The sequence below is a fragment of the Barbatula barbatula genome, assembly GCF_947034865.1.
Source record: "Barbatula barbatula genome assembly, chromosome: 20".
NCBI lineage: Eukaryota > Metazoa > Chordata > Actinopteri > Cypriniformes > Nemacheilidae > Barbatula > Barbatula barbatula.
In genome coordinates, this window is record NC_136783.1 from 432092 (window position 1) to 459272 (window position 27181).

A 27181-nucleotide genomic window follows, 5' to 3' on the forward strand; every position below is an offset into this window, starting at 1 on the left:
TAGCAGGTCCCCAAGGATGGTCCTAAGCCATCTTATTCCTCAGCCACGCGCTCGGACACGAGCCGTGGAGATGAGGTGTCTCTTGCAACATCGGAGCGCGACCTGCTGGCATCAGACTCTGGCGATTCCCTGAAGCTCCCTCCCTCGGGAGGTCGAGCACAGGTGAGAGCAGACGTCAAGATGTCAGCCATGCTCGCTCGGACCGCCGTGAGCGTCGGGTTGTGGTGCAGCCCTGGTGCTCGCGGCTGGGTACTCGCACATTGGGCCCGGCTCAAGTGCCAAGTTTTACCGAGCTGCATAAGGAGTTCAGTAGGACCTGGAGCGCCCCCTTCGGCGCGCTTCCGTCTAGCTGACTCTATCGCCCTCTCTTCCCTCGGGGCGGGGGGGCAGCTAGGGACTATGTCAATGCACCCTGGGTGGAGCATGCAGTCGCGGGTATCCGCAGACGGCGGCCACATGGGGAGCTTGACCTAGGCTCACCGTCCAGGGCATGTAAGGTCTCGACATCGCTGGTGTTGAGGCTGGCAGTGCCGTGGACCAAGCTGCCTCCACTCTTACGCCATGGCCACCCTGCAGGCCAGGGCGCTAAAGAGAGCCCCAAGGGGTTAAGACCGACCCAAGTAGTGCCGCCGCCGACTGGCCCTCCGGGGACCGCGGTGGCAGCGCAGGCTGGGTCGGACGATGTCCACATCAGTGGCCGGAAAGATGCCTCGGACCCAATCTTGCGCAGGGGGGCGAGCTCGAGAAAGGCCACTTTCCCGACTCCCCTCTCGCAAGGTCGGCTGATTGGTGGCGCTGTCAAGGACTGCTCCAGCAGCCTTTTGACAGTGTAGAAACAGACCGGCCTGCTGTGACCCGGCCGCCTTTCGGCCGTCGAGGTCTCGCACGTGGTCTGCCCCCAGCAGCCCTGGCCTTCTCCAGCGTCGACTCCGGTTCCGGTGCCCCCGCAGGTGGCCCCCCGGAGGAAGACGTCGAGAGAAGGACCACCTAGAGAGATTGAACCATCGGGCCTGACCCAGCCTGGTTGCTGGATGGTCGGAATGGGGCGGTCCCTGCCGTGTCCCAAACACCTTCTGGGCCCCTTCGGGGGCCTAGTGCCCGCCTTCTCACAAGGAGAGGTCTCTCTCTGGGTCCCACTTGCAGCCGCTCTCACCCTCTGAAAGATGGTGTTCGGCAACTCGACGTTGCATCGTGGCGGCACGCAATGACGAGTATAAAGCAGCCCTCAGCACTCTCGCTTCGACGGTGCGTCGAGCTGCGCCATCGCCTGGCAGGTGATTTAGCGGAGCCGTTTCCCCCGGGGGGAACAGCACTGCTAGTCATTGAACCAACCCCCGCGGGTTGATGAAGTAGATCGCAGCCCCCCCTGTGAGGTCTCTGGGTGCTTGGTTAGCATTTCAAACCATCACGGTGGCTGGGAGTGTGGTCCGTCTCGGCATTCGATCCAGCTCGCCAGACCTCCGCCGGACTTCAGGCATCCTCTTACCTCAGCAGAGGCAGGGATGTTCCTGTGCTCCAGGCCGGGGCTGCCACCCCTCTGGCGAAGGCGATCGAACCGTCCCCTCGGCCGAGATGTCCAGTGGCTTCGACAGCCGCACTTCATCATCCCCAAAACCAGGGGTCGCTGCATACCTTGAGCAGCACCTTGCAAGGGTGCCGTTCAGGAGGCGCAGAAGCGCGTCCTGGTGTCTGTCAGACGCCAGGCGTGGTTCATGACAACTGACCGCATACTCTCATGTACAGTTTCCCTCGGCACTGTCGAGGGGCTGGCATGTCAGTAACGGGTCAGCAGGGAAAAAGAGAGCAGCTCTCCCTGGCGCGGAGCTCCCCTTTTTCCTGGTAGAGAACTCAACACTGTCTCCATGACTCGCTCACGAGCACGCACAGTCAGTGCTGAGCTGCTTGAACTTTCAGGCAGCAGCCAGCGGTCCCCTGAAATCAGTTTCAGAGGCTCCTGGGCATGGTGTCCTCGGGGGTGGCCTGTCCCCCTCGGGTTGACGCACATGGGACCGCGACAGCACTGACTACAGAGATGAGTTCCCTGGAGAGCGTGGCGCACTGGCAGTAGGCGTATCGTCATTACGCCTGCTGCCGTTGCATCCTAACCCCGAGCAGGTCTTGAGGCCGGTCGTGGAACGACAGACGCCTCCCTACGGGGTGCGGGTGCGGTGTGCAACGGGCACGCAGTGTCGGGTCGCTGGACGGGCCCCCGCCTGCGTTGGCAGATCACTGCCTTCAAGTTGCTAGCTGTCCTGCTTGCACTGATGAGGCTCCGGCCTCTCGTGCAGAGCCAGCATACTGGCCCGGACAGCACGACCGGCGTAGCGTACTAAACCTCAGGGTGGCATTCGCTCGCTGCAGTCATCGCAACTCGCCCAAAAACGCCTCCTCCCGTGGAGACAGCAGGTGGCAAGGCCCCTGCAGGTCACACGCCCACCGGGTGTCCTGAACCAGACAGCCAAGCGCTCTCTCGTCAGTTGACACCCCGTGGGAAGTGATGACTCCACCCCTGCGGGCTGGCCTGGGTGTGGTTTGGGCGGGCACAGGGGGACCTGTCGCCTCCCTGAACACCACCCAGTACCGCTGGGCATTCCTTGGACGAGGACCCCCTCGACACGGAGGCCCTAGCGCGCAGCCTCCAGTGGAGACAGCAGGTGGAAAAGCCCCGGCATGTCACACGCCCACCGGGTGTCCTGAACCAGACAGCCAAGCGCTCTCTCGTCAGTTGACGCCTCGTGGGAAGTGACGACTCCACCCCTGGTGGAGACAGCAGGTGGCAAGGCCCCTGCATTTCACACGGCCACCGGGTGTCCTGAACCAGACAGCCAAGCGCTCTCTCGTCAGTTGACACCTCGTGGGTAGTGACGACTCCACCACTGCGGCCGGCTTGGGTGTGGTTTGGGCGGGCACAGGTGGACCTGTTGCCTCCCTGAACACCACCCAGCGCCGCTGGGCACTCCCTGGTCGAGGCCCCCCTCGACACGGAGGCCCTAGCGCGCAGCTGGCCGCGGGACAAGCGGAACTACGGTTCCCCCAGTGAGCTTCATTGAGCAGGTCCTGTGCAAGGTCTGGGTAGGGAGTATCAAGTGCTGCTAGTTGCGCCTTACGGGCCCAACTACACTTGGTCCTCGGAGCTAATACTCCTGACGACAACTCCCCCTGGCCAAATCCCCTGGCGAAGGGCCTACTCGCAGGGGGTGGACACGTTGTGGCATTCGAGCCGGACCTCTGGGTCTGGCTCCTGGATGGGACGAGGAGTTCCTGGATGACCTACCCCCTCAGTGGTGGAGACTGTCACTCAGGCAAGGGCCATGCCCACAAGGCTGGATGCCTTTAAGTGGCGCCCCTTCTCGTCCTGGTGCTCTTCTCGAGGAGAAGACCCGCGGAATTGCTCGCTCAGGAACGTGCTGTCCTATTGCAGGAGAGGCTGGGGAGTAATCTCCCCTTCCACATTGGAACGTGGGTACCCGCTGTCGCGGTTATCACGTACCAGTTGCTGGTGAGCCTCTGGGGCGGCATGACCTGATTATTAGGTTCCTCTAGGGCGCGAGGGGCTAAGGCCTCGTCCGCGCCCCTTACCCTCTTGGGACCTCTCGGCAGGGCCTTTTTTCGGGCCCTGCCGAGAGCCCCTTCCTCGTTCTGCGAGGGGGGTTGACTCTCCTGCTGGGGCTCGAGTCCATCCAGAGGGTGAGGCACCTGCAAGCATTCCGTGTCCACCGATTGCCAAAATTCAGGCCCGGTGACTCTCACGTGATCCTGAGACCCCGGCCGACTTACGTGCCCAAAGTTCCGACGCCCCCCTTTTGGGAACTAGGTGGTGAACTTGCAGACGCTCCCACACCGGGAGAAAGACCCAACCTGTACGTGAGGTGTCCAGTAAGCGCATTGCGCCTCTACTCGAACCACACGGAGGGCTTCAAGGCCCTGAGCAGCTCTTGTCTGTTTTGGAGGTCAGCAACGGGAGTGCTGTCTCCGAGGAGAGTTTTCGCGCCGGATCGCACACGCTGTCACTACGGCGTGCCGATCCTAGCCCGTGCCCATTTGAGTGACGGTACACTCCGCTCGGGGTGTGGCCTCCTCGTGGGCATCGGCTCAGTGCGCCTCTCTGGCAGACATCTGTAGAGTTGCGGGTTGGGCTACGCTATACCTCGCAGAGGCTTGCAAACCTCCGTGGGGAGTCGGCAGCTCGAGTCTTGCCAACAGGTGAGACCAGCAGTCGTGGGGCGTACGCCTGCGCATAGCGCCTTTCCCCTTCTTAGGTGGATCAGTGCGCTATGGGCTGCCTCCCTTCTTTCCCCAAGGGTGAAGAATAGGCAGTCCGTCCTTCCATCAATAAGCTCTCAGGGCGGCGGGCTCGGCGGAGCAGCCCTGCCGCCTATGGCCGGGTATCAAGCTGAGTTATTACATATAGCTCTAACCGGACCTAGTGCCTCACACGTAGTAAACTAGGGTGGTTCCGTCTGAGATGTCGTCATGAGATGGTTCCCCACGTGGCAACCCATGACCTCCCCCAGGTGGACATCCACCTTGCGGCATTCCGCACATACCTCCCATGAGTTCTCCCCTATTTGGTGAGACCATGTTGGTGTCTCCACTGTATTCCCCCCTAGGGTGGGAAGTGGTCTCCGTAGCGCACGTCCTCATTGAAGGAACAGCGCTTACCCAGTAGCCCTACGACTGGATGGCCCTCGCCAATGGGGCCGTCTGAGTTGGCAGAGGGCAGGGACTACTCATCTTTGCCAAAAGCTCTGGGAGCCCCTGCCTGCCCACTGGAAGGTTACAAATTTCGCGATAGCGCTCACGTGTGGCTCGCCCAGGCCGGTCAACGTCGCTTCGCTAGAGATTGTGACGCGGCTAGTGCCGTGGCGTTTTCAATAGGAACCCCATCTGTCGGCTTCGACACAACGTCGAGAGACCGACAGAAAGGGAACGTCTCGGTTACGTATGTAACCTCTGTTCCCTGATGGAGGGAACAAAACGTTGTGTCCTTCTTGCCACGACAATAGCCGTCCGCTGCAGCAGTCACGAGATGCTCTCAGGCTCCTCAGCACAAAAGGTGAATGAATGAGCACGCCGGCTCCCCTTTTATACCCGGATATCCGGGGGCGGAGCCCGGCATGCAAATTTCATTCGCCAATTTCATTGGCCTTTTCAAAATAGTCAGAGATGATTGGTTCTCAAGGGCGAACCCCATCTGTCGGCTTCGACACAACGTCTTGTTCCCTCCATCAGGGAACAGAGGTTACATACGTAACCGAGACGTTTATAATAAAAAAAGGTTATTATATTTATTTATTTAGATTTGTTTTGCTCCACAAGTTCTGAAAGTACTTCCTTGTGACAGTATTATTTGTTAGTGTAAATACTAATGTACATAATAATTTATGTTAATAAAATGTTTGGTTGTTTAGCATTACAGTCTCAGGTTTTTATTTTTTGAGATTATACAGTTATACTAGCTCTTTAGGGACAGTATACAGGATGGTGTATCGGGGTCAGGATACAATATAATGAGATGAAGTAGATTCGCTTCTGTATTGTGATTTTCTGTATTGCCAACAGTCTGAAATAAAAAAAGGAAATCGCCATTAAAGCACTGGTATCTTACAACAAAATAATTCCAGGGGGAGGGGGATGTCCCCACCAAAGCTGAGACCAAACCTACGACCAATGGTTAGCGCACACAGCTTCCGGTTGAAAATCCCCCTCAGCTGGGAAACTTTGTGACTATGAGACGGTGTAGTGACGCACTGACTGAGAAACCTGCTCAAAGTGCCCTAGTTATTGGTGATTCTATTGTTCAGAATGTTAACATAGAGGCACCAGCCTCCATAGTCAAATGTTTACCGGGAGCCAAAGCTATTTTATAAATAGCTGGAAGAGTTTTGAGGGCAGACCTGACCTGTTGAAAAGTGATGGTCTCCACCCCTCCCGCGCTGGAGCTTTTCTTCTGTCTAGAAATATGTCACATAGTTTCAATGCTAAAATTTGACTCCCTCGGGCCCAGGTCAGGAAGCAGACAGAATGGCATAACCATGGTCTCACGTCGCAAAACACACAAAATGCTCAACATGCGATAATACTTTCTCCCAAACATCATAAAATAGAGACTGTGTCTGTCCCCTGGATTAGCAAACATAAAATAATGTGTAAACCCCTCAAAGGTAATTTAATTAATGTTAAACTAATTAAACATGAACAAAATACAGATGAGCAACTGTTACGACTTTTAGCATTTCCCAGAAGTCTAACACACAGATTTTATTAAAGAATTTGGTGGGTTCTTATCAGAACTAGTACTGGCCTTGTTGTTGGTGACTTTAACATTCATGTAGATAACAATACATATGCTTTAGGAATGGCTTTAAAGACACTCTTAACTCCATGGGCTTTAGACAACATGTGTCAGAATAAATTAGAGGTATTTCATGCAGCATGGAAGGATAGTATTAAAAAATACAGGAAATCCCTAATCTGTTTATGGCGAAATACCTGGCGTCTGACCAAGGTTGTATCTCCTTATTGGTGCTGCTAGATCTTAGTGCTCCATTCAACATCATTGACCACAGCACGCTCCTACATAGACTTGAAAATTATGTCGGCACTAAGGGAATAGCTTTGAAATGGCTAGATCGTATAGATAATATTTAGCAATAAACAATGAGGTGTCACGCAAATCGCAAGGCCAGTACAGTGTACCACAGGGCTCAGTCTTAGGGCCTATGCTCTTCACATTATACATGCTACCTCTAGGAGATATAATCAAGCGACACGGAGTTAGCTTTCACTGTTATGTTGATGATACACAACTTTGTATTTCCTCGTCCTCACTAGGCATCATGACGTGCTGGGGAGCTGTGACCAGTCCCCCAGACATCGTGACGGAGGAACTAGCAGGGAGATCTGCTTCATTACAAAATGTGCATGCAGTCCCTATGAGCTTAATATAAGTTTGCTAAACTGTAGCTCAGTTGTATTTTACCACACAAAGCATCCATTCACAGCTTGATGTACTGAAAAATTTTAAACATTTGAACTTAAAATTTCACAGCTTTTTTGAGTTTACTCCACTTTTTGCCAAGCATTTCACCTTACTCCATTAACAGAGTAATGTCACATGACTCTCAATTGAAAAAAAATATTCATTCGTTCATTCGTTCCTTTTCTACCGCTTATCCGGGGCCGGGTCGCGGGGGCAGCAGTCTAAGCAGAGATGCCCAGACATCCCTCACCCTAGACACTTCCTCCAGCTCTTCCGGGGGGACACCGAGGCGTTCCCAGGCCAGCCGGGAGACATAGTCCCACCAGCATGTCCTAGGTCTTCCCCGGGGTCTCCTCCCGGTCGGACAGGCCTGGAGCACCTTCCGGGGAAGGCATCCAGTAGGCATCCGTAACAGATGCCCAAGCCACCTCAGCTGACGCCTCTCGATGTGGAGGAGCAGCGGCTCTACTCCGAGCTCCTCCCGGGTGACCGAGCTTCTCACCCTATCTCTAAGGGATCGCCCAGCCACCCTGCGGAGGAAGCTCATTTCAGCCGCCTGTATCCAGGATCTTGTCCTTTCGGTCATGACCCAAAGCTCATGACCATAGGTGAGAGTAGGAACGTAGATTGACCGGTAAATTGAAAGCTTCGCCTTGCGGCTCAGCTCTTTCTTCACCACGACGGACCGGTACATCGACCGCATTACTGAAGAAGCTGCACCGATCCGTCTGTCAATCTCCCGTTCTATCCTTCCCTCACTCGTGAACAAGACCCCGAGATACTTAAACTCCTCCACTTGAGGAAGGAACTCTCCACCAACCTGAAGTGGGCAAGCCACCCTTTTCCGACTGAGGACCATGGCCTCGGATTTGGAGGTACTGATTTTCATTCCAGCCGCTTCACACTCTGCTGTAAACCGTCCCAGTGCATGCTGAAGGTCCTGGTTTGAAGGCGCCAACACGACAACATCACCCGCAAATAGCAGAGACGAGATCGTGTGGTCCCCAAACCTGACACCCTCCGGCCCCTGGCTGCGCCTAGAAATTCTGTCCATAATAATTACGAACAGAACCGGTGACAAAGGGCAGCCCTGCCGGAGTCCGACATGCACTGGGAACAAGTCCGACTTACTGCCGGCAATGCGAACCAAGCTCCTGCTTCGGCCGTACAGGGACCTGACAGCCCTTAGTAAAGGACCACAGACCCCATACTCCCGAAGCACCCTCCACAGGATGCCACAAGGGACACAGTCGAATGCCTTCTCCAAATCCACAAAACACATGTGGATTGGTTGAGCAAACTCCCATGAACCCTCCAGCACCCTGTAGAGGGTGTAGAGCTGGTCCAGCGTTCCGCGGCCTGGACGAAAACCACACTGTTCCTCCTGAATCCGAGGTTCTACTATCGCCCGTATTCTCCTCTCCAGTACCCTGGCATAGACTTTCCCGGGAAGGCTGAGAAGTGTGATCCCACTGTAGTTGGAAAACACCCTCCGGTCCCCCTTCATAAAAAGAGGGACCACCACCCCGGTCTGCCATCCCAGAGGCACTGTCCCCGACCGCCACGCGATGCTGCAGAGGCGTGTCAGCCAAGACAGCCCCACAACATCCAGAGACTTGAGGTACTCAGGGCGAATCTCATCCACCCCCGGTGCCTTGCCACTGAGGAGTTTCTTGACTACCTCAGTGACTTCGGTTTGAGTGATGGACGAGTCCACCTCTGAGCCCTCAGACTCTGCTTCCTCAATGGAGGACGTGACGGTGGGATTGAGGAGATCCTCGAAGTACTCCTTCCACCGTCCGACGACATCCCCAGTTGAGGTCAACAGCCTCCCACCTCCACTGTAAACAGCGTTGGTAGGGCACTGTTTCCCTCTCCTGAGGCGCCGGACGGTTTGCCAGAATCTCTTCGAGGCCAGTCGATGGTCCTTCTCCATGGCCTCACCAAACTCCTCCCAGGCCCGAGTTTTTGCCTCCACAACCACCCGGGCAGCAGTCCGCTTGGCCTGCCGGTACAGGTCAGCTGCCTCAGGTGTCCCACAAGCCAACCAGGCCCGATAAGACTCCTTCTTCAGCTTGACGGTTTCCCTTACTTTCGGTGTCCACCACCGGGTTCGGGGATTCCCGCCTCGACAGGCACCGGAGACCTTACGGCCACAGCTCCGAGTGGCCGCTTCGACAATGGAGGCGGAGAACATGGTCCACTCGGATTCAATGTCTCCAGCCTCCCTCGGGATCTGGTTGAAGCTCTGCCGGAGGTGGGAGTTAAAGATCTCTCTGACAGGAGACTCGGCCCGGCGTTCTCAGCATACCCTTAAAGCACGTTTGGGTCTGCCGTGTCTGTCCAGCTTCCTCTCTTGCCATCGGATCCAACTCACCACCAGGTGGTGATCAGTTGACAGCTCCGCCCCTCTCTTAACCCGAGTGTCCAAAACATATGGTCGCAGGTCAGATGAAACGACCACAAAGTCGATCATCGACCTGCGGCCTAGGGTGTCCTGGTGCCACGTGCACTGATGGACACCCTTATGCTTGAACATGGTGTTCGTTATAGACAAACTGTGACTAGCACAGAAGTCCAATAACTGAACACCGCTCGGGTTCAGATCAGGGGGGCCGTTCCTCCCAATCACGCCCCTCCAGGTGTCACTGTCGTTGCCGACATGGGCATTGAAGTCCCCCAGTAGGACGACGGAGTCCCCAGTCGGAGTACTTTCCAGCACCCCTCCTAGAGACTCCAAGAAGGTCGGGTACTCTGCACTGCCGTTCGGCCCGTAGGCACAAACAACAGTGAGAGACCTAACCCCGACCCGTAGGCGCAGGGAAACGACCCTCTCGTTCACCGGGGTAAACTCCAACACATGGCGGGAGAGCTGGGGGTCTATAAGCAGACCCACACCAGCCCGCCGCCTCTCCCCATGGGCAACTCCAGAGTGATGAAGTGTCCATCCTCTCTCGAGGAGTGTGGTTCCAGAGCCCAAGCCATGCGTAGAGGTGATCCCGACTATCTCTAGTCGGAACCTCTCAACCTCACGCACCATCTCAGGCTCCTTCCCCGCCAGCAAGGTGACGTTCCACGTCCCTAGAGCTAGCTTCCGTGTCCAGGGATTGGGCTGTCGAGGCACTCTCCTCCGACTGCCGCCCGATCCACTACGCTCCGACCCCCTATGGTCCCTCCCGCACGTGGTGAGCCCACGGGAAGGCGGCCCCACGTTGCTCCTTCGGGCTGAGCCCGGCCGGACCCCTTTGGGAAAGGCCTGGCCACCAGGCGCTCGCATGCGAGCACCGACCCCGGGCCTGGCTCCAGGGTGGTGCCCCGGTTGCGCCATACCGGGCGACGTCACGGTCCTTGTTATTTTAAACGTCATAAGGGGTTTTTGAACCACTCTTAGTCTGACCCGTCGCCTAGGACCTGTTTGCCTTGGGAGACCCTACAAGGGGCATATAGCCCCCGACAACATAGCTCCTAGGGTCACTCGGGTACTCAAGCCCCTCGACCACGTTAAGGTGGCGGTTCAAGGAAGGGTGAAAAAAAATATGCAACAATAAAATGCTTGAGTTTCACTCAACTATGGACTTAATTACCCAACTCAAAAGATTATATTTTATACAAAGTTAATATACACTATAATACATACACTCTACTTAAGTAACTGCTTAAACTGTTTGTGTTTTTAATATTTTAGCAGCTTTTCTGTAGCTCAGTGGTAAGAGCATTGGGTTATTTTTACAGACCACATTGACCCAACCTATCCATAATCATTCAATTTTCTCATCCATATTAAAAACTGTCTAATTTCTAACTTTGCATATATCACATATTGAACAGTGAGACTGATTTATGAAGGGTTAATGAGTTGATAACAAGCCCTGGTGAGATAAGAGATTTTACAGCTACACTGTAAAAAATAAATATATTTAATACATGTTTTGAGTGAAAAGCATGCAACATAAGAAACGGCTGACAATTAAATTAAACATCCCCAGTTGATTCAGCTGATACTTTGTTTGTGTAAAGTTTAGATCTTTTGTTTAACACTTACAAATAAATTCCCTTAATGTAATAATGTAAAATGTTTAGCCTTCTTGGGATAATTTGCTATCAGATGTACAACATGAAATAATGGCGATGCAAATTATAGTTTGCTGTGAAAAGAGGATGTGGGGGTGTTTTTGAGTCCCCCCAAAAACTCTTCAACCTATTACCATAAACACATCCTTAGCTAAAACTCTTTACACAGAAGCTAAACCCAACGCTGTGACACAGTCTCTACTCAACAGGATGCGTAGAAGTTATTTGACTATTCTACTTTTTTGAAACAATACGGTAGTCAATCTAGAATTTTGAAAAGAGTGCTAAACAGTTGTATTTTAACCTAGGCTTAGAACTAAACTAGCACTATCCTTTTTGTAGATCTTGAGATATCATCCGAAACTAAATATTTATTATATAAAACAGTGTAGAATGATGGGTTTACGATGTTCTATGCATTATAACTTTATATTTACTGTTGTTTTACTGTCAAATATAATGATATGAGTATGTTTATGCTGTGCGGGTGTTTTAAACTTGAAAACTAGTTTGCAGGAGTGTGAAACAAGAGCTTTGAGGAATGCAGGAGCCGAGTTTAAGATAACGAGTGTGTGTGTTTGCGAAAGAATGTTCCTGTCATTAATCACATTCTGTTTGCAAGACAGGCTGTTTTCAAATCATGTTTTGCAGAAAACCAAAAGTTTGCTGGGAAATGGAGTCAGATTAACGTGTTTTGAGGTGATTGGTTTCAGAGGAATGAACGCCTGCCCCAGGGCAGGGGAGGAGGCTGAAGAGAGAAACGACGTCACATATGTTTTAAATGTCTGTTACACACGAGGCTGGGGGTTGTTTTTCTTACTCATGTATGTGAGAAGCAACCCCAGCTGGAAAGAAGCTTTTACATCTGATAATAAATTGTACTTAAACTTTTTGGGAAGAACTGTCTCTTTGACTTTCTTCAAATTTTGAACATGCAGGACTGAAATGAAAAGTCCGTCAAATGGTGACCCCGACGTGATTTGAGGACAAAGAGAAGTTTTGGCGCTACATTCCGGCGGACCCTGCGGGGGAGGGGAAAGATCTCGAGACGGATTCAGGTTCAACACAAAAGCCGGCTAAAAAATAAGAAAGTTAAGCAGAAACCTGTTAATCCGAATTCTGCTATTGGATATACTTAATTTCTGTGTTGAATTTGATGAACATCTCGATGAATAAAAGAGTAAAATTGAAATAGTAAAGTAAGGAAAATCTGATTTAAAAGATTCTTTAAGGGTTAAAGTCGCGTGGTTTTAAGAGAAGAAACCATAAATTTAATAGAGGTTAAAGTCCTTTGGTTTTAAGAGAAAACCATAAATTTTATACAGATTAAAGTTCTGTTTTATGGGTTAAAGTCCCAGTGATTTTAAGAGAAAAAAACATAAGTTTAATAGAGGTTAAAGTCCTTTGGGTGAAAGAGAAAAACCCATAAATTTAATAGAGGTTAAAGTCCTTTGGGTGAAAGAGAAAAACCCATAAATGTGTTGTTTTGGTGTGAATGTGATGCTATTTAATTGAATAGGGTGTGTGTATGAGTATAATTTAAGTTGGGGTAGGGAGACAATCGTAAAGGATCTAGTAGGGAAATTCTATTGAAAATGTAAATAAAAGTAAATAAATATAATAGAATGGCAGAGTTTCAAAAGGAGTGTGATGAATATGAGTGTCCATCCGTATTAGCGCAGTGGCAGAATATCGCTCAGAAGATGATAGCGCAGGCTGAGCCAAAAGAGAGGAAACAAAGACAGAAAGAATCTGAGGAATGTTGGGTAGCGTTGTGTGATGATTACGCATGGGCTAAGGAGGCCGAAAAACTTAAAGTGCCCCTGGCCCCGAAAGTAAGAAATATGGAGAAAAAGGCTCATTGTAGGTTAGTCAGACATAAAAGTGATGAAAAAACAATTAAATGGTATAATACAAGCAGACATAAGAATAAAGAGTGTGAGTTGGAAAAACAGTTAAGAAAATGGACTCGCATTGCCCTCGTGGCAACAGCTTTATCACCCATTAGACATGATAGAAAGGAAGTGAAGGCGACAGGGGCTGAGGTTAGACAGGAAGTGAAGGACGGAAACAGTGAGCCTAATTCATCAGCACCGCCCCCTGAACAGTACCGCCCATTGTATCCAACCCTCACTTAGCCCCCACCATACACTTCACCAAAAACGACTCACAGCAAACAACAGGTTATGGTGGAAATAAAAGAAGGAACCCTAGAATGCGATGTAAAAGAATTAGAAGAGCTTAGACAAGAGGTAAAATACATGGAGCTTTCAGAGGGAAATGGTGGTAGTAGTAAGAAGCGAAGATGAAGAGGGCAGTTTAAGAGCATCTAGCCCTGAACACACAACAGGTCAGGCCCATAGCACAATGCACACAGTATGTATTAAGGGAACGATGGTAATGGATGAGGAGCCAATAGCGAAACGTACTAGGGGAAGGGAAAGAGAGCAGGATTTGAACGTTACAATTGATCATCACCCCCCTAACGAGCAATAGCAGAGAGAGCAGGCCGTGAGTCACCATACTGATCAGTTATATCCACGTGTACGAGCCCCATTGTTAGTAATGAGCACTGGGGTGCAGTACCAGCCCTGGTCACACAGTGACATGACCGCTATTTCTAGTAAACTTCCTCCAATTACATCAGGAGGCTCTAAGTGGTTGAGTAAATTAACGGCCTTGAGTCATGGTACCACTCTGGCTTTGGGGTACATTTCGAGATGGTACAACCATTAACTGTACCCTATCAGGTAATACGACAGACAGCCAGTGGATGCTGACCTCGTGTGGTGAGGAGGAGGCAGCTGATCTTTACTGGGTAAAATTAGATGATGACACACAGTGGGACACAGCAATGGAACTGTATAATAAATACCGTTCATGGATTTCAAACCAAGACTGGTGCTGTTTCAGGGCTGAAGACTGAAGTTTGAAAGCGGCTTATGCAGTGGTAGAGCAGGTAGGACATGAGATGATTACGAGGGATGCAGCAAGGTTAGATTTGAAGCAGTCAGCACAGAGGGCAGAAATGGTAGCAGTGATCAAAGCCTTGCGACACGCTGGTGGACACCGTGTAAACATATGTACTGACTCTGCTTATGTTGTTACAGCTGTACATGTAGAAATGCCGTTGTGGAAATGTTGTGGCTTTATCACTTCATCAGGTCGACCAATAACACATGTATGTGAAGCCAGAGACCTTTTAGAGGCTCTGATGATCTCCTCAGAGGTGGCAGTGATTAAATGGACTGGTCACTCTAAGGTGGATAGCCCTTTGAGCCGAGGCAATGACGCAGCAGACCTGGCGGCAAAAGCTTCTGCTGGTTATGTGTCCTCGCAGATGATGTGCACATCAGAAAGAACATCTAACGATCTATTGCCGAGATTCACAAGGGAATACCTTTGTAAAGAGCATCAGCGCTGTACCCCTGAAGAAGTCTCTGTGTGGGCACAACATGGAGCTGTTCGTGCCTCTGACGGACTGTGGCAAGCTCTGGACGGACGTCCGGCGCTCCCAGCGATTCTGTGTTATTCCATCATGGTAGAGGTTCATGGAGTGAGCCATGTAGGGGACAAACAGATGATGAGAGCGCTTGAATATTGGTGGCATCCTTTTTTAAAAGCTATGGTCTCAGCACATGTGAGCACGTGTGAAGTTTGTCAGGGATATAACGTTAAACCCACGATTAAACCAACAAGAGGTTCGTTTCCTTTGACCGGTGGTCCAGGGGATGAAATCGTGATCGATTTCACCGACATGATCATGAGGGTACAGGGTAAACGTTATGTTCTGGTAATCGTAGACTATTTCACGGGATAGCCTGAAGCTTATCCTGTCAGCAGAGAAGACAGTACGGCAGTGATAAAATGTTTAATAAATCATTATATACCTCATTACGGTTTCCCTCGCCGTTTACGATCAGATAATGGCAGTCACTTTAAAAATGAACATTTGCGAATCGTTGAAAAGGCCCTAGGCCTAAAACATGCATTTGGTGCTGTCTGGCATCCTGCCAGCCAAGGTAAGGTCGAACGAATGAATCTCATACTAAAACTCAAATTGGCTAAAATCTGTGCACAGACAAAACTAAATTGGTTGTCAGCCTTGCCATTGGCCTTAATGTCAGTAAGATCATCTGTTAACCGAATCACAGGATTTACCCCTTTTGAATTGCTTACAGGTCGCCAGTTTCCAGGGCCACGGAATGCACTGTCGGATGCCATTGTGACACCATTATCTCACACCGTCTATTTTGATAAACTGACTGCTCTCATTAAGACTTTTTCATGCCAGGTCAATCCATCTCCAGCAGCAGACCCCCCTCCAATGACGGTACAGTGGGTGAGGCTGAGGACGTTCAGGAGAAAGTGGAATGAGCCAAGGTGGTCGAAACCCTATAGGTTGACAGCGAGGACATCACACTGTGTTCAATTGCAGGGCAAGGGTGACACTTGGTTTCATTTAACCTCATGTCTAGCCTGAGACCCCCCCCTCGAGAGATCTTGCAGAGACACGGGTGGACCTGAGGAGTCAGGTCCAAGAGAGGGAAAGTGAGGGTGGAGAACCAGAGGCTGAAGAAGCCACAGGTGAAATCACTACACCACCAGTTACAATTGCAAATCGTCCATAAGACAGGTGACGTGTTCACAAGTCCATAAACAGAAACATTGGCCCACTGTGTAAGTGCCGACTGGGCATACGGTGCAGGTATAGCAAAACAGTTCAAACAAAGATATGGTACTGAAAAGGTAATTGCACAGAACAGGCAACCAGGTGAATGTGCTGTGACCAAAGAGAAGGACGGTAGAATCATTTTCCACTTAATAACTAAAGAATGTTATAACGAGAGGCCAACCTATGACAATTTCACCAAAAGCATAAGATTCATTAGAGATTGGTGTGTGGAAAATAAAGTAAAGGGTATTTCAACACCCCGGCTGGGGTGTGGTCTGGACAAATTGGATTTTGAGAAAGTGCAACGGATTTTGAGTGAAATATTCACAGATGTGGAAATACGTATTTCATTTATTCTTTATAATCAATATATATTGTTCTTATAGTGATTTTTCATATTCTAAATATTCACATTTTTCATATTTATTATTTTTCATATTTACTATTTTTCATATTTTTATATTCACATTCTTTATATTTTTTATATTCACATTTTTCATATTTTTATATTCATTATTGCTATTGTGATTTTCATATTGTCATATTCATTAACGTATAACCATTTATTCCTTACAATAAAGTACATTTTGTGTGATTTTAACCATCTATTTTTCCTCAATCGCATATCCTCATTAAGTATACTGTGTGTTTAACCGTTTAAATTTTCGAGAGTGTGTTTATTGTTCCTTTAAAGTACTAGAGAGGGTAACGAGATGTAAGCTGTTGGGGATCCTATTAATAATTTCAGGAGTTATAATAGGAATAATTTTTAGCTTAACTGAGGGTCAGGAAAGCAACAACACCATATCGAAACCGAGACACAAAAGAGCCATAGCTGATACGAGGTTACCATGTGAACAACTCGTAATTAATTATGTTTGGGGTAAGACCACATCATTTACTTTCGACCTATGCGCTGTCATAAATTGTGGGGGAAAAAATTGCTCATGGAGGGGGTACGACGTATATGTATGTATGGACTGGAATATGGACAGTGTTTGTAATGTGTACCAGTCTAGGCAAACCCATAGGGGTGAATGGTGTCCGGCATGGAATAAGGTAATAGCATATACCGGTGGTTGGAACCCTGAAAGAACCCAGCCTTAGGACCCGTACCTCGGCAAAATTTGATTTCAAAATAAAAAGAGATTACAGTGCAAGCCCAAATCCACTCACCCTTTCAATATCCACCAGAACAGGATCAGCCAACTATACAGGGGAATTTTTCCTTATAATGGGGGTGCATGTGCAAGGAACAGATAGAAAAGCAGTAATACAATTTGTTGTGGACAGTTCACCTGAGGAGGAAAGAAATGGGACAGTAGCTGAGCCATTATCGGTAGAACAAAAGAATGGAGTAGTAGAAATAGATAACACCATGTTAAAACCTGAAGATATGATAGAAAGAGCCACAGGATATGGGGAAAATTATTTGTGGCTGGAATGGATAATTACCACAGCCAGAGAACAGAGGTTAGATGATTGTGTAGGATGTGCTAATGCAAGACCCCATTTATAAATTGAACCAGCCCCGTTGTACCAAAACGATACGTGGGGTTATGAGTGTATGTTGGCACTGACACGGATGGCCAGTCCAAAAATTGTACCACACTAGCAGCAATATTCCCACCAATAACCAACTTTTCACAGGCAGGTCCATTTACACCAAAGAAAGCAAATTATACTTGCTATGATATTAAACGTCAATCACCAACCAGCAACCTGGGGGAGATAAACAAGGAGTGGTGTGATCAGATAATAGTAGATAATGGGACTAGAATAGGTACGTGGGCTAGGGCAGGTTTGTATTATTATTGTGGAGATCGAAGATTGTTTACTAGGATACCTGAGAAGGCAAAGGGAGTGTGTGCTTTGGTAAGACTGGGAGCCCCAATAACTCTGGTAGGTGACAGAGCAGTCAGAACGGAAACCATGAATTCAGCAACATTGACTAGAAGACGTAGGAGACACATCATTAAAAAGAGAGCAATAGGTTCAAGTGTAGATTTGTCATTGAATAGTCCCACGTATATCGACGCGATAGGAATCCCAAGAGGTGTACCAGATGAATATAAACTAGCAAACCAAGTGGCAGCAGGTTTTGAGAATATACCAAAAATAGCTGCTCTTTTTCCAGTCACCCCAAACAAGAATGTAGATAGGATTATTTATGTGCATTATAATGTGATGAGATTAGCAAATATGACAAGGGATGCCGTAGATGGTTTAGCGGAGCAACTAGCACCAACTTCACTGATGGCCATCCAGAACCGTATGGCTTTGGACATGTTGTTGGCAGAGAAGGGAGGAGTATGTGTTATGTTTGGTGATCTTTGTTGTACTTACATCCCTAATAATACGGCCCCAGACGGATCAGTGACTAGGGCATTGGAAGGATTGAAAACTTTGTCTATTGAAATGAAGGAACATTCAGGAGTAAATAATCCTATTGGAGATTGGCTAGACAAAACATTGGGAAAATGGAAAGCAATAGTAATGTCTGTTGTGATGTCCATAGGGGTATTTGTAGCTATTTTGATTACGTGTGGTTGTTGTTGCATTCCTTGCCTTATATCGCTGTGTAATCGCCTAGTAATTGCGGCCATAGAGAAACCGGAAAGCCCTCAACCATTTTATATGCCATTGTTATCTAGATATAATAACGACATGGAGGACCAAGAATTGTGACCTCTTTCGAGGTCAAGAGAGGGATTGATGGGTTTACGATGTTCTATGCATTATACGTTTATATTTACTGTTGTTTTACTGTCAAATATAATGATATGAGTATGTTTATGCTGTGCGGGTGTTTTAAACTTGAAAACTAGTTTGCAGGAGTGTGAAACAAGAGCTTTGAGGAATGCAGGAGCCGAGTTTAAGATAACGAGTGTGTGTGTGTGTGCGACAGAATGTTCCAGTCATTAATCACATTCTGTTTGCAAGACAGGCTGTTTTCAAATCATGTTTTGCAGAAAACCAACAGTTTGCTGGGAAATGGAGTCAGATTAACGTGTCCCGAGGTGATTGGTTTCAGAGGAATGAACGCCCGCCCCAGGGCAGGGGAGGAGCCTGAAGAGAGAAACGACGTCACATATGTTTTAAATGTCTGTTACACACGAGGCTGGGGGTTGTTTTTCTTACTCATGTATGTGAGAAGCAACCCCAGCTGGAAAGAAGCTTTTACATCTGATAATAAATTTTACTTTCTTCAAATTTTGAACATGCAGGACTGAAGTGAAAAGTCCGTCAAGAACTAAACAAGTTTGAAGATATTTACTAGGTTTTTTTTCTTGTTCCTTGTTTTATAAATTTGACCCAAAACAGATGTGGGGCATGTTTGATTTTTAATTCCAAAAAGATTTCATAAAGACAAACATGAAAGATTTTCCTTCACAACAGATGGTAGACACACAGACATTTCAGGATGAAAACACAAACCTTTTTTGGTTCATTGTCTTAAGCCTATACCATTGTTAGAACCCATCCCTCAGAGATGCTAACAAAAACAATCTCCCATTTCTCCTTGACCAGGAAGAATATGTCAGGCCATATGTCCTTTAATGAAAAAGTACTTTATGGCACAATAATAAAAACGCTGACCAAAACACTTTAATCATTTATCAGATTAAAGTATTTAACCTGGAACCAATTTACTCTCAGAAGAAACATCACATAACATTAACTTGATTTCTCTCTTTCATTTAAAAACACAACCAACTTTCACACTGTAATGTGAGAACAGCAGGTTGTTATGGCAGCAGGCTGAAAACACCTTTTCTTGCAGGGTGTAGTGGACGATAGATAGACAGCGACAGGTATACAATAACAAAAGTTGTAAAACATAAATGTCAACAAGACTGACAGGCCATAAAAACAAAAGCTAATTTGATTGCCTGGATGACATGATTTGCCTGGGAGAGAGGTGGCCAAATCACTCTTAAAAAAAAAATTAATCAATATAGATTATGTCTATATTGCGTCCGTCGGTCCAAGACCGATTCTGGAAATCTACACGACGTGCAAACTAGGTCCGCTATTTGGAAGTCTAACCATGACCCCACTTGGATGTCAATATGCAGTTCAAAATTTGCACGTCGAACTAGGAACCTTATTTTCGACGTTTAAGACATGTGCAGAAAATTGAAATTATGTATACATTAATTATTAATATATTATTTTATATTTGTCAACATGGTTAATGAATAATTATTTGTCATGATTTTTTTCTTGTTTAATTATTTATTGAGTAAACATTTTACTAATTTCCTCTAAATTACTGGTTCATTTTAAGTGTCTCTGTTTTGTGTTCGTGTCCGAATGTGTTCAATGTGGTAGATGTTATCATGGTAAATACAACACTGTAGATCTAAAACCATTAGCCGCACGCTAACATGCAGCTATTGCATCAGTTACGTTTGATATGCGTGAAATTCGCGGGGTTGCAGGCCGTGTGGAACACGAACTTTACGCTACTCTGATTGGGTGAGGCAGGACGTCTACATAACACAACCATTAAACGCCAATCTGGTTGGCCTAGGCAATACGCCAAACATGCTGCGTCAAATATTCAGAGCGCACTGCTGAAGCAGATGGTTTCTCGACTCTCGTCAGTTTAACTTAACCGTCAATCAACATTAAGTCCTCTTTTTCCACTCAGTTGAATGTAAGTACGGTCATCTTATTTAGTTTTATGTGCACTTATATACTATAGTGTTAGATGTTTAAGCTTTGTTGTCTTAAACTATCTAAACCTGCTGTGGCTACAATTAGCATTATCTCTTTCCTTTATATATATATATATATATATATATCATTCAAGTTTATTTATAAATCTAATTTAATTTTCTTTAGGCTCTTCACAAACTCCATGATGGCTCAATTCAATATGAAGGGAAAGGGCAAAAAGGGAAAGAAGTCTTTGGAGAAGACAAATATTTATAGAGCAATTACACGTAAGCCTCTTTTTCATGTTGACCAAGGAAAGATAAATAGCTCCTGCCAATCTGTTAATGACTTATTTGGACAAAACATTTTCTCCCCTGATGAGATTTAAAATACAATGCTGACTTGGTGTATGACAAGATTGCCATCCACATCTCTAATCATTTGTCTTTCTCTACTTGCAGATGGAGTCATGAAATTTGATGTGACAGCCACAGAGGACTTCATAAGGGTGAACACTTCAGAGCATCTGAAGCATGCATGTCATGATTCCGCTATCATGTCATGTTTATTCTTGGTCTTACAGCGGAGTCATGGCATAGCCTTAAGTTTTGTGTGAGAAAGACATGGCTTTGTTTTGATTCTGACTTGCCATGTGCTTTCTCGTGTCTTGTCAGTGTTTCCCACCCTTCTGTCTCGTTAACCTTCCCTGAGTGTTTCAGTACCCACACCTGCCCATTGTTATCTCCTTTGTTAGTTTTCCTATAAGATGCCCTCATGTCTATTGTCTTGTGCACGTTCGTTGTACATGTTTCCTGGCTTGTTCTTGTTCCCTTGGTCATGTTCAGAGGTCCCGTTGTGTTGTATGTATACTCGTGTTTAAGATTCCTAGTAGTTTAATTTTGCCCCCCATGTGGGAAGTGTTTGGTACAGTTTTTGTATTTAGTTTGAGTAGGGTTTTCCCCCATTGTGGGTGTTTGTTTTGTTTTATTAAAAGTCTTGTTAACCCCTTCACCAACGCTGCCTGCAATTGGGTTCTTCCACCACGCCTTCTGTGACAGTCCGTGACAAACGCAGAGAAGTGGAGGACAAACAGCAGTCACTCAAAACTGTGACATTCACCACAATAAATAATTATTCCTGTTTACACATATTTTATAAATTGTATTTTCTGTGTGTGTTGCTTATGGTTGGCTTTTTTTGTGTCAAAACACTTTCAGTTTAGCACTTGTTTTTGTTTTGTTTTATATTATTATTGTGGTACAGACCTAAGTTAACAGTCCCAGTTAAATAAAGATTGAAATAAATGAGTGGTGATTGAATTGTTTTTTTTGTAAACCTTTGTGTATGACTAGTCATATGTTTCAAGAAGGTGGATGACCTGTTTCTTGTACCAGTTAACTTCCTGTAGCTTCGTTTATGCCTCTAAAATAAGTTTGAATTTTATGTTGAAAAAACCCCCACAACAACCACATTTGGACTATATCTAGACCATATATAGAGGTCCTGTGTACGTCAATACTAGAGTCACAGTCCGCACCCCAAATTGGATGTGCAAAAATGACGTACAAAAGACGTCGTTTAGACGTGTCTTTGCGCAGTGGGATCTTAGAGAAAAAGTCATAACACAAAAGAACCAAAGCATTCTTTCTAATATACAAACACAAACGGCTTTCACAGCATGTAGCCTAGTTGAAAATCAGCCAGGTTGAAAGCAAACGTTGTTTGGTTCGAGTGTGAGGGGATAGCCTCCTACAAACATAAATGTAATTTAGATTGACATGCCATAAAAGAACCATCTGACTGACAGGATGACAGGATCATAAATCAATCAATATTGACACATGTAATGACCTCAAGTAATTCGATAATTTGTTTCATGTCTTTGTTTATCATAGATAATTTGCAGTTATATAATGTTAAGGATAAATATAGAAAGTCTCAGAAAGGATGTGTACTGTTGGGGGCGCTGTGAGAAGAAGAGACTAGTGAGTAACAGAAGCAAAAGGAGAAGCGGGGTCAACGCATGTGAATGTTGATGTTAAAACTTTGCGCCCCAGAATCGGTTACAGAAAACAAAAGAGAAAACAACCGGGGCAAATAAAACTACAGAAAACAAAACGCTGTCGTTATTATTGTCCGAGGGGGCAACACACACAGTATATGATTATACTACTCCGTTGTTGTAAAGCACAGAGGTAAGGCGTTTATTTTAGTTCGTCACCAGATTTGCACATGTGGCAGAAGACGTTGTCGTCCAGGCAACTTGAAGTTTTACCTTCCTTCACAGATTTCTATAGGACTAGGGTCTAGAGACAGGCTAGGACACTTAATGTTCTTCTCCTTGAGCCACCCCTTTGATGTCCTGGTGATATGTTTTGGGTCTTTGTCATGTAGGTTTACAATCTTGTCCCTGACGTTCTTTCTTTTTAACTTTAGGACAGTGGAGGCAGACAGGAACATGAGGGTAAGTGACAGGGTGTGGAATTGGGATTCGAACCCGGGTCCCTGTGAGCCAATAGCTCAGGTAAATGTGTCTGGAATGCTAACCACTGGGCTAATGCTTTTCTTTTGGCAGGCATATTTTATATACATTGTGAGTACTTATATGACACGAGGTGTACTTTCTTAAAGTGACAGGACTAATCTGTGCTTTATACAGGCACAAAACATATGTGCGAGCCAGAATTTTTGCTTGTCGGTTGGGTTGGGGTTAGGGTCAGACCCTTCAAGCCGGCAAACTTACAAAATCAGCAGGGGATCAAAATAAATTTGTCCCAACTGTACCAATGCTGATACTAAGTAAAAGTTTGTCACTCTATAGGATTTTTCAGCCAATTTTTTGCCCCGCCCTATGAACACAGTACGTCCGACGGCTTATAATATTAAATTTGACATTAACAAATTAATCTATTTTAATCTACGTGCTTCAAAATATGTTACACATTTTATTCCCTATGTAGTTGGTAATACAGAACAAGAATTATGTATTTTCTGTTTGAGGGAGACGAGAAAGTGGTCGTTCATATGGAAAGTGAAGCCTGGAAAACACAGGTTGCAAAACTTCTTTTTTTCCAAAGCAGTTGGCAGTTAGTGCTCTTATAGAATCTACCATTGTTAAGAAACCATGAGCAATAAATACAAGAAGGTTCCAGTGAAGGATGATGCTCTTTTTATTTGTGTTGTCATCATCTGTATTTTTTATGTTGTTGGGGAAAAGGTAAGGCTGTTTATTCCATGACTTGTGGTGCGCTTGCGGCATGGTGAAAATATGAAATTTGTTTATCTTGCTGTGGCCGCGTTATTCAAGCTTTCTGCACATCTACATTTAAAATTATGAATGTAAGCGTGAAGACTATGCAAAATGTTAACATCCCCTAAAGTGTTTTGCAGCAAACGTGCTGTCTGGTGTATTAATATAAGATCTGTATATTTAACAAAGATTGTCATCCACACTAACAAAAATTATGTTTTTCTTTCCTTGCAAATGTAACTTATTGTCTTGGACTAGAGAGAAAGTTATCACGTTTGACAGCCCTATTTTTCCAGCTCCAAGGTGCAGTTGTCAGAGACTCTTGGCTAATGTTCATGTCAAAGATCAAGTCAGATAATGTCAATGTTTGTCGCTGTTTGTCATAACAGCATTTATCGCCTCCATGCTTACTGCAGTACAATGCATCATTCGTTTATATTTTTACACAGCTCCCTCCTACAGTCAGCTGACCTTACACAATATCCATGCTTTACCACACCCCCTTTTTAATAACTCCTCGCCGGGGCGGAGCCAGACGTTGTAGACAGAGTAGGCTTAGCCCAAATAAATGGTCATTGTCCCCCAAGGAGCATATTTTTCCCCATTTATGGCCTCTATATTTTTTATATAATTGTTCTTTGTATTATCATTTTGAAACCATAACAAAAGCAATGTGTATGCTGACATTTTCTCTTTTCCCGCCATTGAAGAGTTATCTCGTCATTTACAATTCTACCGTTCCCTGCCTAAGACGAGTAATTATGGCAATCAGTGTTTGTACTGTTAGACAGCAGGTGGCGCTGTTACACACCTTTGGAAAACGTACAGACTCTCTTAACCTAGAACGTATATATTTGATCTGTTTTGGATGATTGTTCCGAGTCTAATCTGGGCGGAGTCTTTGACCAAACAATGCTAATTATCTCAGCTGTTTAATCAAAGTGATGCAGTTTTAAACCTACCCACATTCAAGGGGTAAAAAAAAACTTAGTTGTGTCTGCCTTTTTTCGTCTCACTACAGTCATCTCCGCACTGGAATTCACGCATGCTTTCTTTTACGCGCCCGCCTGCCGATTGGCTGAAGTTCGGGTATTCTTCAGTGTGATTGGTTGATATTCTGCTTGGCCTCTGTAATTTCATTGGTTTTTGTGTAAACTCTGTCTTTCTCATTTGATTGGTCAACTTTTTGACATTGACGAGCTCTAGCCACTGGTACCACTGCTGCAGCTGCACCAAGCTACTATAGGGCACAGAAATCATGAGAAAAGCTGGTAAAAAGTCGGTAAAAAACTATTACTTATATTATTTCTTTATATCCCAATAGTTGGCCGGCACACATAGCCTATTCGCCTCGTGTTAACATTAGCCATTAACCGGTAATCTCTGCATCAGCTAACAGTTTTCACATCACATAACTTTCACAGAAATAATGATAACACTGTATGACCGATTTGAAAAGAATGTTAAATGTCAAAAGATTCAGCAGTTTAATTTGCACACATGTAATTTATCTTTGTTTTAATCTGAACGTCTTTGGTTCAATTTACTGGAGTGGAGGACCGAGTTTAAAGCTGAATGCTGCCACCCAGTGTACTGAATGAATTCATTTCAGAAACCAGAGATAGATTCTGGGCTTTTGAAAAAACATTTTTGGCTTTAGCCACCAACACAGAAGTCAGGAAATTGTTGAATACAGTCAGTATTTAGTTTGTTTGCAAAACGCGCTCTTTATATAAACCACTGTAGTGACATGGACTATTTCAACGATTTTCAGTCGTTCAGGGCTTTGAAGTTTGATTACGTTGCAGTCTATGGAGGAGTCAGAAAGCTTCCAGATTGCAAAATAATGGTAGTTTCTCTGTGTATCATATAGTTTGTTACCTCTTAAATACAAACCATGCACATGATAATGTACTCACGAGGAATTCATATTGGACGTCACTGCCGACATCATGCACAGACGTCATAGCACTCTCTCCCACGACTGCACCGCTGTAAAAGAGCTGATGAGGACGAGCGAGCCTACAATACATTCACACATTCAGTTAGACACTTCACAGTGTTTTACTCCACACAAACACATGAATGATGTGCTGAACCGACCCGCTGAGCACCAGAGGAAGCTCGATCACCATACGTGCAAATGCCATGACCGGAGTCAAAGACGGCTGCTCGCTGATCCTGCGGCACATAAAATACACAACAAATTCACAATTAAAGTTAAGTGAATCTGAAATGAGCACGGACACTAACATTGAAAGATGCTATAGTGTTTATTGCTTTATTGATTTTAAATGTGCGCAACTGTCTTTCACTTTGATCAATCCATGGATCATGCACGTTCTGATCCGTACGGGATCTGTTTAACCATCATACAAGATGTGTTGGATTTGTATTATCAGAGCTTTCCGACTTCCGTTCACGTGACTGAGGGCAAATGTCTCAATCGACGGCTCAGTCAGCATTTAAGTGGCACCGAAATGAAGCACCGAAATCTGCCTTTTGATTTGGTCCAGTTACATATCTGATAAATTGTATAGGTACCGGGTTTTGGTACCCAACCCAAGTCTGTTCCCGACTCTGCATTACATACTTTCCTAAAACAGCTTTACTTTTCTAGAATGATATATAACCTAGAGATGGTTAGAAAAACTCACGTGGACATCACAAGCCGAACAGACAGCGATGTTGTTTCAATGGTGATGGCAGATGTGCTCAGAAGAAGATATAATTTCACCTGGAGTTAAAGGAGAAGATAGTTTAATCTCAGTGTGTGGTACGTATAAGAGAAGTGAGGTGTTGCACATTAGTGAGTGGTGCTGTACCGCTGCGTCTCTTTTCACAGGATTGCCCAGATCACAAAGAGCTTGAGAGCCATTCTGATTGGCTTCACACAAAACCTGCCGACCAATAACACACAGCACAGATGAATGTAGCACGTGACGGACGTGACACACGCATGTGAATGTTGAGCGTCTACCTGCTGTCCCATGATTCCAGAGTAGGAGAGAGTGTCCGGTAGAGACACCAGCAGCTGAGCGGCGTGAGCGTCATCTCCATCCTCCTGTGGATTCTCAGGGTTCGAGGGCACATTCGTCACGGTCACCTCCAGCATTATTGACCTCTGATCTGACAGCGAGAACACTGGCGTATCCCACTTGTCTCTGAAGACAGTAAACTCATGTTAAGAACGAGAAAAATTCTTGAGAATGCACTCAATATGCATGTGTGAGCAGGTACCGTGGGAGAGGAGTGAAGGTGTTTGAAATGGGAGCTCTGGTACCAAACTGATAGGTCAGCTGAAGGTTACTCTGGCAGATTTTATCCTCACCACAACCTTCCCGAACAAAATTCACCTAACAGACAGACAAACAGCAACATTTTACATTTCCCTCCCAGCTTTAAATGGATGTTCATCATTTACTGCCACGTTGTACCATCCCATCTCGCTCTAGCCTACTTATAACATCACTACCCTTGAACGCGGTTAATCTCGTTATCTCAACGCTCCCTTCCCTCCCCTTTCATCCACTAACCA

General features: G+C 46.2%; 1 protein-coding gene across 1 annotated transcript in view; it reads right to left on the reverse strand.

Moving 5' to 3' along the window:
* Positions 1-27181, reverse strand: part of itga7 (integrin, alpha 7) — a 64105-nt gene that overhangs the window by 20467 nt on the left and 16457 nt on the right. The window contains exons 14-19 of the mRNA XM_079483364.1: positions 26884-26999; positions 26624-26807; positions 26469-26543; positions 26301-26380; positions 25747-25824; positions 25563-25665 (exon numbers count right to left, since the gene is read on the reverse strand). Of these exons, the coding sequence (XP_079339490.1) occupies positions 25563-25665; positions 25747-25824; positions 26301-26380; positions 26469-26543; positions 26624-26807; positions 26884-26999 (636 nt within the window). The remainder of the gene's footprint in view (positions 1-25562; positions 25666-25746; positions 25825-26300; positions 26381-26468; positions 26544-26623; positions 26808-26883; positions 27000-27181) is intronic.